Here is a 14,908-nt window from a genome sequence, read left to right as displayed (position 1 = left end):
TATGACCTTGGACAAGTCACTCAACCTCCCCAGGCATCATTCTAAGACTATAGATTAAAAAGCCAAGTAAAGTTCTGCTTTGGAAGAGGGAGTTTCCCCACTGGGAGTTCCTTACTCCAATGAAATCACAGGTCTTAGTTTTTAAAAATTCATCAGTCCTTTTAAATTTGCAGGGGTTTTTTTAATGTAAACTGCTTTTAAGACATTTCCCTCCTGTATTCATATGACAAATTTTTGTGTGAAAAGTAGGACGTTATATTTATTACTAAAAAATTACTATGGATTTTGGCCCATCATTCTGAGTGAAATCATCTTGAGCCCTGATTCTGTTATCCAGCTTATAATTCTCTTTCAGTTTTGGGCCATCTATGAATTTGATTGGCATGCCTTCATTCTCTGCCTTCAGCCAAGTCATTGATAAAAATGTTGAACAATTCAGGGACCAAGGGCAGAGCCCTACAGGCATTAAAGAACTCCCTCCTATTTGACAATAATCCCTTAATCAGCATTCTTTGGGATAAAACTGTCACCCAGCCAGCAATCCACCTAACACTCTTAAGCACAGATAATTCCTACAGGTTCAATTTTCAAAGAAAAGGAGTTTATAAATCCATTCTGGATCTCTCCTACATATAATCAGAATATAATCTTGGCAACTGAGTTTAAATGTATTTTGGTATCCAGATACTTAAAGCCTGAGGCTATCATTCGTGAACAAAATAAACACCCCCATCTCTTTGTCATGCTAATTGTTTTATTCTCCTACATTGTTTCTACAACATCTGCCAGACCAAAACTCTCTCCTCCTTCTATACCTCAGCCTAAAAGTGGGCACCAATCTCTCATGATGAACTAAAGGTCAAATTCTTTTCAACCAGCATCCGGGCAGCAACCAAAGGGCAGCTAGCTCAGGGAAGAATGAAGTTGCTCCAGTAGAAAATCTTTAAGTTGCTGATGGCACTATTGACTCTAACGATCCCAAACTGTCTGCAATTTTATTGATTTTGTTTTTGAATGGAAGAGGGAATGATAACAGCTCTGGCTAAGATAGACAGAATGTGGGCAGATGCTGTTCCCATTTCTGCACACAGTTTCGCCAAGCCATTTTCCATCTTTCCTAACATAAAGCAAAATGAAGACGAGTGTTATTGCTTATGCTACCAGCTACCCCAAAAGCAGTGGAGTTTATTGTGTGCTCATTTCCTAGATAAAGCATTAAAACTACACTACCTAGATGAAAACACTCAGTGCTTCCAGAATGAAATTGATTTGCTGTTCAGCTACCTTATAAAACACTCATAATTACCAAAACCACCATTGAAATGGCAATTTGAGTCCTTATATACAAATGCCATCCCTGTTACTCCTAATTCAGCAGAAACTTCACACAGCATCCCGTGTTTAACCATCTAAATACATGACTAGCAGCTTATGCTCTGTAGGGGCTCATTCCTCTAATGTGGCTCGTAAAGCCTCATTTCAAATATGGCGAGAAGAAAAAGCAAGTAAGCAAAAAATAAATTCAATAAAGACGAGCAATGAAGTCTCCTCCAGTAGATACTTCAAGGGATAAGTTAAAGGAACAAAGGCCTACCTTTGGAGACTTTGGTGGATCCATGATATTTATCTTGGGAGGAGTAAGAAAATCTGGTTTCTTTTCCATGATGGAGGGTTTTTTGGGGGGCCGAGGTGGTGGGTGTAAGGCTAGGTTTTCATACCTCCTCATCATGTAATACTGTTCTTCACTGATCTCTTCTACAATGGTTCGGACTGGAAATGAATCAATGACATCAATTGTACTGCTAACCAATTGGACAGACATGCCCAAACGGCTGACAGGGATCTCCCAGCTCTCACTGGGGTTAGTGAGGTCGCTAATGAGCAGATAAGAATCTGTGATCTCTTCCTCCAGCTGCAGGCCAGGTGTGGCAGCCAAAATGTCATCTTCAATAGAAAGGTCCCTCACAGAGACCTTGACATTGAAAGGCAAGCGAAACTGAGCACACAACTTGGAAAGCTGGTACTGCTTCTTGTCATGAATCACTTCTATGAAGCCGCCTTCCATGTACAGAGGTAAAAGAACAGGCTCATAGGCCTTTTTGAGGATTTTTTCACAAGCCAGAACACCCACTTCCTTTTTGATCCCCTTACACAGAACTTCACTGGTCTGTGAGCGCTGAACTAAAAACTGGTCCCCGACAGACACAGATGACAGCTCCTCATAAGGAGAATCAAAGCCTTTCGTGGCCACCACATGAAGCTGCTCTTTATCACTCTTCACTATCTCCAGGTCATAGGCAGTAGGGAATTCCCGGGGTCTCCGCTTGAATTTGCCTTTATAGCTAGTTGGAATCAAGAAATGCCTTTTGGGGGAATCACTTCTAATCTCTGAAGCTAAGATCCTTGACGCCTGGTACTTTTTGTGGATGACAATGGTTTTCCCAGGTTGCAATAAGCCACTGGCCAATGGATTCCCTTGAGGTCCTTCTATCACTTCAACTGCCATAGGGAATTCCTTGCTAGTCTTTTCAAAAAGATCTTCGGTGGATAGGAGCTGAAGGAAACACTTAGCATCGTAACAGTCAGTTATGTCTTTAACTTCCACATCAAGATCAGAGAGGATATGTACTATATCCTTTCGAACTGAAAATGAAAAAAAAAGAGAGAGAGAAATTTTGTGCTTAAACTTGACCTGGTCATATCTTTTTGGTAATGTTATATCATTAGAGCGCTTCCCAATACCACATACAAATATCTTCTTTCCTATATGTATATACATATATATATACATATATATACACACACACATACATATATACATGTGTGTATGTATATGTGTGTGTATGTATGTGCATATATATATGTCCCAAATGCTATATAATCTTATGTTTCTTAACATGCATGCCTTTCTATATCATAGAATCATAGGTATAGATCTGGGAAGGGAACTCAAAGGCCAAATAGTCCAACCCCCTCATTTTACAAATGGTCCTAGGGAGCTTAAATAACTTGCCCAAAGCCACATGGATAATGCTCATTAGTGGTGGGATTTGAACTCAGGTCCCCTGACTTTCAGAAGATAACTCTATTTCCATTATACCAGGTCCATATTAATATCTGTAGGGACATATCCACTGATGCTTTATAAAAAGTGAAGCACAGCCTGTGGAGTGAGAGGACCTGAGTGAAAATACCACCCCTGACAATCACTAAGTCCAATAGTAATCTTGAACAAATCAATTAACTTTCCTGGTTCTCAATTTCCTCATTAGCAAAGTAAGGGAGTTAGACTAAATGGCCTCTGAGATCCCTTGTGTCTCTAAATCTTATGATCCTTTGGAAACAACAGTAAATAAAGCCCCTGAAGCCCAGACAGACCCACTAAAAACTACTTTCTGATGAAGAGAATCACTGCAAAGTCCCACAATAAAAGCATTTAAATGCAGAAAAAGATTCCAGACAGACCTCAGTTATATTTTCAATAGTTCACAGACACTCTGTCAATCTGCTGCTGCTAAGATGACTGAATCATAGAATTTTGACATGAATATTGACATGAAGGTCAAAAAAACAAGACTTTGCCCCCTGGAGTCAATTCCATTCTAGATCCAATCATGGACTTGGTATGAACTTTCTTTTGCCATTTAGCAGCTATGGATTTGAGTTTTCCCATATATAAAATAGACTTGAATTATGTCAAGAAAGATCTAGGAAAAATGCTACTTCCCTATAACATAGTAATAATGTTGGTACTGTTTTACAAAGACAACAATACTGTTTCCCTATTATATAATAATAACCACATAATTATTTCCTAGCAAAGTTTAATGATAATATTATCTAACAAAGATAATGATAGTGAGCTGTCATCAGGACATATTCTTTGAGTTATTTTCCCAGTGCTGGGGAGAGACATACAGTGATTCATCTAAAGTGTCTCACCCACATTCTTGTGACCATGGCACACCTCTGAGAAATAACATTGTTAGTTTAAAGCTAAGGGCTGTGGCCTTGCAACCGAGCAAGGCTAATATTGAAATCCTGATCTCAGGCTCTGTTATAATGAAATGTACTAACTGGGTTAACATAGAGTGATCTCATCACTGTTGCTAAGCCCCTAAACAAAAAGCTGGGAGTCAAGATAACCTGAACTGTAATCCCTTCCCAGGGCAGCAAGGTGGCACAATGGATAGAGTGCCTGGCCTAGAGTCAGGAAGCCTCATCTTCATGAGTTCAAATTTGGCATTAGACACTTATTGACAATATGTCCCTGAGCAAGTCACTTAACCCTGTTTGCCTCAGTTTCCTCATCTATAAAATTAGCTGGAGAAGGAAATGGCAAACTATTCCAGTATCTTTGTCAAGAAAACACCAAATGGGCTCACAAAGAGTCGAATATGACTGAAAAGTGATCAAACAACAAAAAAATCCCTCTCCCTCAAAGTGGTAACACTACATGTGACTTAAACTCTCAGGAAAATGAAACATTCAAGGTTTTGATAAGGCAAATTATAAGTATATGTATATTATATATATATATATATACATATATATATACATATACACGTACATATATACTCACATGCACACAGATATAATTTTATATGTACATATATATAACCTACTCATAGACATAGACTTCAATCATCACATATGTGTATATGTATATATGTAAAGAATTGAAAATAATATGGATTTTATTTTTAATTAATTCTCTAAGGTCAATAATTTTTTCTGACTCAGTATAGAAATATAAGTTGACTCACTGGAAGAACATTTAATATCTCCCTGTAACGCTTTAATTCACAGTTCCTAATTTCCATGTATTGTGAAGCTATTTTTACCTAACCTTTGATTTTCCCCAGTCCTCTCATTTCTATGAATGTCTTAAAACTACTCCTGCCTCTGGTCTCCAACCTAATCTAATCTAAAAATCATTCATTAAGAACCTGCTATTGAAAGGCACTGTGTTAGGTATTGGGACAAAATGAAAAACTTAATAAAAATCTATCTCTGCCCTTAAGGAGCTTATAATCTACTCAGGTAAAATTTGCCTGGATGGTTTGGAATTTATTTAAAGCTTTGTCATAGACTTTAATAAGTTTCAAATTACTTTTTATAAGGATGGGGTTAGAAACTAGACCTATGATTTCATTAATTTGAGAAAATCCTAGATGGGGATACTCCCTTTACTAATGAAGGAAATATTACATTTTCTGTAACTTATAGTCTTATAGAGTGTTATCTGGAATACTTCAAGGTTTAATGACTTGTCCAGTGCCACATAGCCAATGTGTATCTTAATCCTGCTCATCCTAACGTGAGGCTGGCGTTCTAACCAGTATTCCGTGCTGGCTCGCAGATTCTTTTCTAACTTAAATGTTTTATAACTCTTGGGTACTATTTGAGGACCCATCCCAGAGATGAGAGATCCTAATGACAGCAATTAAAACAAACTGCCTTCCCTCTGACTTGTGTTGTCTGTAATCTCATGATCATGAAAACATAGAATCTTAAAGATGAGTAGGATATTACTCAACATAATTAATCATCATGGTATAATTACTATATTTTATAGTTTTCAAAGTACATATTATCTCATTTGATCCTCCTAATAACCCTCTAAAGCAAATAGGCCAAGGAGTATTATCCTTATCTTGTAGGCGAAGAAACCAGGCCTCAGAGAAGCAAGGTGCTTTACCTAAATTCACACAGCTAAAAATTAAAGAACTGGCCATTTAGCAGGTCTTTTATTTCCAAGTCCTGTGTTCTGTGTACTTTATTATACTGCCTCAGAAGTTATCTAATCTGATCCATTAATCTCTTCTGTAGCAAGAAGGTCAAATCAGTCTATACTTAAAGCAATTAATTCAGGCTATTCACTGGAAGGTCAAAAACTAAAGCTGAAGTTTAATACTTTGGACACATAATAAGGAGACAGGACTCATTGGAAAAGACCCTCATGTTGGGAAAGATTGAAGGCAAAAGAAAAAGGGGATTGCAGAGGATGAGATAGATAGATAACATCATGGAAACAACGAACATGAACTTGGACAGACTTCCAGAAATAATGGTGGATAGAAGGGCCTGACATGTTATGGTCAGACATAACTGAACAACAAAATGACATCCTGGCAAACAGTTATCTGGCCTTTGCCTAAATATACCTAGTTTAGGCATTCTTAACTTTTTTTGTGTCATGGACCCCTTTGGCAATCTGATGAAGCCTATTCACCTCTTCTCAGAATATCTTTTTGAATGCATAAAATTAAAAAAAAAACATTGAATTACAAAGAAAACCAATTGTATTAAGTTGTTACTTAGGATGTTAAGAAGTTCCCAAGAATGTAACTTTTTCTCATCCAAGCTCATAGACCCCCTGAAATCTATCTAAGAGCTCTTAGGGGGTCTGTGTATATATCATCAGGTATTATTTCATATGAATAGAAATTAAGTTCCCTAAATTCGTACTTGTATAATTAAATCTTTAAAATCTAAATGCTGCACTTTGACATTTATCTTAGTTAAATTTTGTCTCGCTGATTTCTCTCCAACATTCCAGCCTATCATAATAATTTCCTATCTTGATTCTGTCATTTATTGTATTAGCTTACTTTCTCTGCTTTGTGTCATCCTTAAATCTGATAAGTATAGAAATTAAATCTTTATCCTAGTCAACCATACAAAGATTGAATAGGACTGGGTCAAGGACAGTATTCTCAGTCACTCACTTTGAGCTTAGCCTAACACTTGTTTATGGTTGCTTGATCCATTTGAAAGTCAAATATTATTTAGTTCACATCCTACCACATTAACAAGGATATCTTAAAGGGCTTAATTCAAATGCTTTGCCAAAAGTATACCATGTTTATATCATTCTGTGGTTCTACTACACCTTGTATCCTATAAAATGAGAAAATGATACCAGTTCAATATGACTTGTTCTTAGTGAACCCATATTGGTTTGTAATAATCAATAGTTTTTTCTAAGTCCTCAAAAACCATAATTAATAAAGCAATTATGTAATTGTTAACAAAGCCAGTCTAGAATTTTGTCAGAGTTCAATGTCTGGATAAAATATTTCAAAAATTCAGACCTTTCTGTTTTGGGAATCAGTACATTTGTCTGTTCTGATCTTCACAAACTCTCCAGTTCCCCAAGACTTTTAAAGATTACCATCAATGGTTCTGAAATCACACCTACAATATCTTTCAGTATTCTGGAACTCAATTTTAAGGCTTACTTTAAGCTGAGGGTTCTCTTTCTACCTTTTCATCTTTTGGGGACTTCAATTCCCTCCACACAGATGTTTAATCCACTGTTTTTGACATGAAAACAATTCTTTTTGAAAAAGAGAGAAAATAGGAAATGCATAGTTGTATGTTCTTTTGGTCAACAATTCACATTACACTACCTATCCTAAACAAGGAGACAGTTGCTTCAGGTCTTCTCCTTTGTCTAAAAATAGCTTTCAAAAAATTCTTTTTGTTGTCCTTAGCATTCTTTTCTTGAAGTTAACTATAGGTAGTTTTTATTCTTCTAGATGTTCTCTCTGGAGGAGGAGGAAGAAAGCATCAAAAATTAATAAAGTTTTCATAACAATGATTGATGACATTTATGCATCACTTTATAGTTTATGAAATGTTTTACAAACTTCATTTCATTTTTTTATCCTCAAAACAACAGAAATATAATTATCTTCATTTTGCAGATGGAGAAATTGACACTCAAATAGAAAATATTAAGGATGAAATTTAAATCCAGATCTCTACTGAGTTCAAGTCTAATACTTTCTCTACTAGTTTATATTGCCTATTATAGCATGACTTGCTCATACACAAATATTCTCTTGGTGATTCTATTGCTCTGAAAATCTTGGAACATTCAATCTCTTGGAAAATCACAGTTGCAATTTCTCTGGATAATAGAAAGGTATATGGGTGGCAAAATTAGACTAAAGTGTATTTCTAATAATAATGTATTTTCAAGAAGTAAAGAAAAATGTATCTTTAGGGAAATGTATCACTAGAAGAAGGAGCAAGGGATAACAGATGGAAATACTACACTAACTAGTATACTCAAAATGTAAAGATCAATCAATCAAAGCATATTTATTAAGTGCCAAAGAGTAAAGCATACGTCCAGCACATAGGCAGGTCTTTTGTGCAGGATCTAGGGGAGAATGTGGACAAGAACTGCACAGGATGAGAAACTGTGAGTTGTGATCTGAGCAGAGAAAGTGGGCCCATTTCATTGAGATCATAGAGAGATACAATGAAATATACAAAAGAGATGGTTTTAGTAAATCATAAAGGCAGCTGGCTCAAGGGAAGAAAAAAAAACGACTTAAAATCAACAACAGGTTCTTCAAATCATTTAACTTAAGGTAGATAAAGTCAGTTCTAAGATACCTTCAGGTCACCTATAATTCCTTTTAGCTATACATTAGCATCTAATAATTAAATTATTTTGGTTTCAAAATGATGGACAGAAAGAGGGGGAAAAAACAACTCCATATAAGAAGGGAGTTCCCAACAATGATTTTTCCACAAATATTTATTTCCTGTGTAAACTCTTACCACGCTTCAAGGCTTCATAAATTTCCTGTCAGGGTATCCATGGATTTTTTGGGTAGAAATTTGGACTTGGAGTCTTAAAATTCACACCCCACATCTGGTACTAACTGTGTTTTATCTTTTGGAACTTCAGTTTCCTCATCTTTAAAATGGGCATAATAACATCTGCAATGCCTACCCCATAGGTTTACTGTGAAGGTCAAACAAGATAATGAACATAAAGTACTTTCCAAACATTAAAAACATTTAAAGTGTAATATAAATTAAAGTTATTTTCATTATCATTTCTGGTTTTGAAAATGGATTCCAGGCTTAAAAAGGATTTCTATTTTACTTGACAAAGTAGACAAACCCCTTTAACTTCCTCTTTTTTTTTTGGAAACTGTTGAATTATTCCATTAACTTTACTCCTTCTAAGCAATTATTAGGGACATTTATTTTCCCATTCAGATCTCAGGTATACCAAACTGTCTCAGATTTCCAAGTTTTCCTTTGCAACACCTTAAGATCTTAGGGTGAGTCTTAAGGTGCTTGATTGAGTTATCCAGGTATCAGTGAAGTTTTTTAGTCAATCAATGTATCACCTGAAAATGGTCTCAACAAAGAAAACATGTAAGTCTAAAATCTCTTGATAATTTGTTGTTTGAAAATCGTATTGGAGTTTTCAAGTTTATGATTATGATAGTAAATTGATGTCCCATTCTGGTCTTTCCTCAGTCGTCAAGGTTTGGTTAAACTGCTTATCCCCATTCAGTATTCCAGCGTCTTCTCCCTATTGCCCCCTAAAAGTACAGGGCTACAAATCCTAAGAGAATCTTTCTCTTTCATTCTTGGAAGCAACAAATTCATTTTCCTATGCCTTCTTTTTCTTTAGATTTTTTTTTTATAATTTAACTTACATCAAGTGCTGCAGTTTCAACTTCCAGTTCCTTCTATTTTTAGATAAATCATTTCTTATGTCTTTTCCAATACTTCCATTTTCAGAGTTTGCTTTGTTTATCATTTTTCTCAATGCTTACCCATTCAAAAATGGTTTTATAAAACCTATCTCCATTTTTGAATTGCTCTGTGAATTTTACTGGCCAGGCATATCGATTACATTTCACTTCTCTTTTTATATTGATTCACCAGCCTCATTCATAATTGCTGAGTTCTAGGTTCTTCTTACATCTTCATTTGAAATTCATCGGGCATTTGCCCATGAACACATCCACTTAGTCTTAATTTTTTTTTATGAAAAACTTATATCCTCTAGTTTCTCCCACCTTCATCTTCTTCAGATTTATCTCAATTTAAGAAAGGTGAATATATTCAAAATATCCTATATATTATTCCCATCATATTTTCTGCTTTCATTATTATTAAACTAAGTATGGTTCATTCTCTAAGCTCCTTTAGTGAAAGAACCAACCCATAACCCAGATTTAGCAATTGGTGATTATTCAAAAATGATACAGTTGCATTCAACACCTACCAACGTGAACATGAATTTTTCACACTAGGTCCCAGATATAAAGAAGGAAGGGACCTCAAAAGTCATCTAATCTAATCCTTTTATTTTATCTCTGAGGACCAGAGAATTTAAGTAATTTATTCACAATTACACAGGTAGTAAGTAGCATAGAAGATAATCAAACCTAACCATCTGTCTTCAAGTCCAGTACTTTTTCCACTGTACCAAAGAATCTTACTCTCTTTCAAATGAGACCAAGTGATAAAATATTTGCAAAGCATTTAACATAGTGCCAGGCACATAGTAGATATTTCATAAATGTTTCTTTCCACTTCTGTTCTTATTTCATTAGACTTGTGAAAACTGCAAAATTGACATGATTTTTAACTCACTCTCACACAGTGAAGGACAGTTAATGAAGCATTCTTTGGCAATGCCAAAGACTGATGGTAAAAAATAAACATGTTAAGCTGGCCATAAATTCAACAGCACTGTCTACAAATTCAAGCAATTGTATCAAGTATATGAAGAGTACTGTACTAGGCCATGGGGCAGATAAAAAAATAAATAAGGCACAATTCTTACTCTCATTGCAAGTCAGGTAACTAGACAGTCAGCCAACAAGCATTTAATAAGTACCTAGTATGTGCCAGGAACTGCGGGATATAAAGAAAGGCAAAGAGGAAAGAGAGGAATCAGTTTGACACAACATAAAACATATGTGAGAGAATGACAAGAGAAGTCTAGAAAGGTAGACGGCAATCCATCTGCGGAGGGCCTGGATTGCCAACCAAAAGAATTTGGACTTTATGTAGTAGTCAAGAGGGAACATATCAAGTTTGGTAACATCAATCAATCATTCAATCAATCTGTAAGCATTTATTAAGCAACTCTTCTGTATCAGACATGGTGCTAGGTATTAGGGCTATAAAGCAAAAATGAAATAGCTATTGCCATCATGACCAGATGGACGTGACCAGATATATGAATGTGGAAAATTAATCTCATTTAGGTATGAAAAATGGATTGAAAGGGAGGGAAAGAGAGAAAAGGTGGTAACACATCTTAGAAAGCTATATTGGTAGTGAGCAATGATAAAGGCTTATGCTAGAATAATGGCAATGAAAGTAAAAAAAGGGAGGGTATGATAGATATTTCAGAGAATGAAAAATATAACCTCTTTTGTTTACTGTTTGATATGTATACAAGAAATGAGCTTGCAGCCTAAAGAGATGGGGTCAGAGATTAAAGGAATGCAGACTGAATTACCCAGTCTTTCTAAAAGCCATCAGCGTAAGCCACAATGTCTACTCTAATGCTATTGGAAAGAACATGACTAGTGATACTTCCTGCATCTGTTAGAAGAAAGGACCAAAGAAAAGGATGATTTTGGTGCCACAAAATGGGGGATGGGGAAGGAAGAGTAAGAGAGAAATTCCTCAAAACTGTTCTTTTTGCAAATATATCATTCTGCAAGTGTAGTTCTAGAAATGATATTTCAAGTGCTGCAAGGTAGAAAGCCATAAATGAATGAAAAGGCATTTATTAAGCACCTATCGTGCACCAAGTGATACATGTACATGGCACCAAGCATGGTGCCAAGTGCTGGGGATACAAATAGGAAAATTGAGACAATCCCTACCCTTATGAAGCCCACTATCTAATTGGGGGAAATGAAGTGTAAAAGAAAGTTCAGCTGCAGGGTAGATGAGAAGCCAAGGAGTCCTATGGGTTCATCACTGGCGTAGATGGTAAAGTCCAGAGGTCTTAGATTACCAGCCATAAAGTAAACTTATTACATGGATAAAGAATTATCTCTTAGAGCACCCAGATCTCAAAAGGCCTATGAATAGCTATGGAATCGCACCTCAAAAGGATACTTTCATAAGTGTTGCACAAATTAATGAAGTTAAGTAAATCCTTTTCAGTCTTTAATGACACATGGATCCAGTGCAAGGAAATTGTTTTTCATGAACTATTTTGGCAGTTTTCCACTTTTATGTCACCTAAATTAGCTGAAGTAGGAAACATGATGATATAGTTGAAGGAAGGCTGACCATGGAGTCAGAAGGACCTTTTATTACCCCAGGCAACTCTCTAAAACTATAAATTTCAAGGGTTGTTGATTAATATAGTGGAACAGTTTCCACACTGGGAGTTCCCTATGTGCATGAAATTATAGATCTAAATCAAAAAATTAAAAAAATAAGGAAATAAAGTGAAGTGGTGGCCTAACATCAGTTACTTATTTAGTATAAATTACTAATTATGGTCAATATATCTGAGATTTCACTGTCCTCCATTAACTTATATTTTAGTTCACATTTAATATTCATAGCTAATTCATGGATTTCTATCTAATTCATTTAGTTCTCCATCTATTTCAGCCCACAATAGGGGAAAACTGTGAGAGTTCCTATGGTCCCCTCTGTTCCCCAGTTACTTTAAGTGAAGTCCCCCATGAACTCCATTTTCCTTGAATTCAGTAGGCAAAATAAATTGTAATGCTAACTATCCACTGTACACATGCTGCATTTTCACACCTTTTCTTTACATTTTCACACCTAGCCTTTATTGACACTCCTCTTAATTTGAACTCCTATCACCTTGTATATTCATCATGTTTTGATTTGTACAATAATTGTTCCTGTATATCCCTTACCTCCCCTACTGGAATTTTAGTCCCTTGAGGGCAGAGGCCATATGTTGTTCATTTTTGTATCTTTCCCAGGGCATAGTTTTTGTTAAATAAATATTTATTCAATGCTTGTAGCCTTCCTGGTGCTAAGAGAAAGAAAAGACACCTTCACATTTTCCCCATGAGTCCAATTTCAGTTGCAAGTGTTGGTTTGAGGGGGTAGATGTAATAAAGAAATAAATTAACTGGAGAGGTAGTGTGACATAATACTGAACTTGGAATTAACAAGACCTAGATTCAAATTCTGTCTCTGATATTTACTGGTTGTGTGATCATGGACAAGTCACTTAAATTCTCTGAACCTCACTTTTCTTATCTGTAAAATGAGGTAAATGGTCTTTAAAGTCCCATGGTCCTCTAGAGCCACGACCTTAAGATTTAATGAAAGAGAATGGATATACAATAATATTAAGATTTTAGAGGAGAGCAGAGTGGGAGGAGGACAGAAGAGAGAGGATAAAATACTCCCCTAGCTTCAAGCTGAAGTATGAAATCAGATTCATATCTTATACTGTCACAATAGAGATATTACTATACAGTGAGAATTGATGTCCTGAATTATTATACTGTAAGACCTTAAATCAAAGGAAGATTGGAATATGCTCTTAATTCTGTATTTACTAAGACAGGAAAGTGGATTCTTTATTTTATTACTATTTTCAATAAGATAAAAGAGGTCACCTTTCATCAGGTGGTGAGCTAGATTACTTGACATTTAAGAATCCTTCAAATTCAACTATTCTGTCACTCTTAACCCCTCAATTAACCAAATTACCATCATTCTTTGGCCACTGTAGGCAAAATTTTCTTGTAATTTCAGAATCCTCTCATGCTAAATAATAAGCTCTTGCATGAAATTCTGTTTGTATCTGAGGCAAATTCATGCTTTCCTAAAATATAACCCCTTTCAAATAGATTTCTTATCCATTCTAGCTGAATAATTGCAGGTATGTAAGATTTTTTGACGTTCTCATAGTTTAAAACATCCAGAAAATGTTCTCACCAATTATTTTATATTTTTCAAAATTTTTTCAATAATATTCAAGAAATCGTCAACAAGCTCATGAAAGAGCAAAGTAGGAATGTCCATTTTAAAATTGCCAACAGGCTTCTTCTCCCAAAAGAATCTATTCTATCCAGATAACAGACCCTGACATTCAACTATTAGAGTCATTCCTTTCAGATAAGCAAGGTTTTTTCCATTCAATTCTCTTTTAAACTAACTCCTTGAAATTGTAATTAATAATATCTTAGGATAACTTACTTCTTTAGAATATTTTCCTTGAGGACAAGAAAGTCTAATACTAGTATAAGAAAATCAGAAGTCTTGAGAATAGATAGAAGACACTGATATAGGAAAGGGGCACATAAAAAGACACTGAAGGGTATCAAAGAAACTTTAATATCTACTGTATACATGGCAATATGCTAAGTGCTGCAGAAGAGAAAAAGATGAGTAAATTGCAGTCCTGATTTTAAAGAAATCTGTATATTAGATGGGGGCAGCTAGTTGGCACAGTGGATAGAATGCCAGGTCTGAAGTCAAAAAGATTCATCTTCCCAAGTTCAAATCTGGCGTCAGACACTGACTAGCTGTGTGACCCTGGGCAAGTACTTTAATTCTGTTTTCCTCAGCTCCTCATCTGTGAAATGAGCTTGAGAAAGAAATGGGAAACCACTCTAGTATCTTTGCCAAGAGAACCCCAAATGGGGTCACAAAGAATCAGACATGACTGAAATGACTGAACAACAATATATTAATTGAGGGATAAATGCAAAAATGTTTCTGAAAAATGTACAAATAAGTACAAGAAATAGATAAATACTACATTTGGTGGATAAAGCATTGGACTTGGAAGCAGGAAAGACCTGGGTTCCAAATTGGGTGAATCACAATCTGAGCTTCAGCTTTCTATTCTATAAAATGGGAGTAATTATACTGTAGTATCTACCTTACATAATTATAAAAATCAAATGAGATAAGGCAAGTAAAGTGTTTCACAAACCTTGTAGAATGTATAAACAGCACTTATTAAGAGACATACTATATTCTATGCAAAGTAAGATAAGGTAAAGGATGTATCTTCTTGCAAGAGATCAAGAAAGACTTCAAGAAAGATATACTATTTGAGTTAGGCCTTGAAGGATGGGTAAAATTTCACAAGTGGGGTGGAGTTGAA

At 35.5% G+C, this 14,908-nt stretch overlaps 1 protein-coding gene across 6 annotated transcripts in view; it reads right to left on the bottom strand.

Moving 5' to 3' along the window:
* The window catches only part of THEMIS (thymocyte selection associated), a 203,592-nt gene that overhangs the window by 110,821 nt on the left and 77,863 nt on the right, over positions 1–14,908 (bottom strand). For all 6 annotated transcript variants that reach the window (XM_078155156.1, XM_020987008.2, XM_020987005.2 and 3 more), the window contains exon 4: positions 1,595–2,643. In XM_078155156.1, the coding sequence (XP_078011282.1) occupies positions 1,595–2,643 (1,049 nt within the window). The remainder of the gene's footprint in view (positions 1–1,594; positions 2,644–14,908) is intronic.

The sequence above is a fragment of the Phascolarctos cinereus genome, unplaced genomic scaffold (genome assembly GCF_003287225.1).
Source record: "Phascolarctos cinereus isolate Bilbo 61053 unplaced genomic scaffold, phaCin_HiC Scaffold_5;HRSCAF=322, whole genome shotgun sequence".
Taxonomy (NCBI): Eukaryota; Metazoa; Chordata; class Mammalia; order Diprotodontia; family Phascolarctidae; genus Phascolarctos; species Phascolarctos cinereus.
This window is presented reverse-complemented; position numbering and strand designations above follow the sequence as displayed.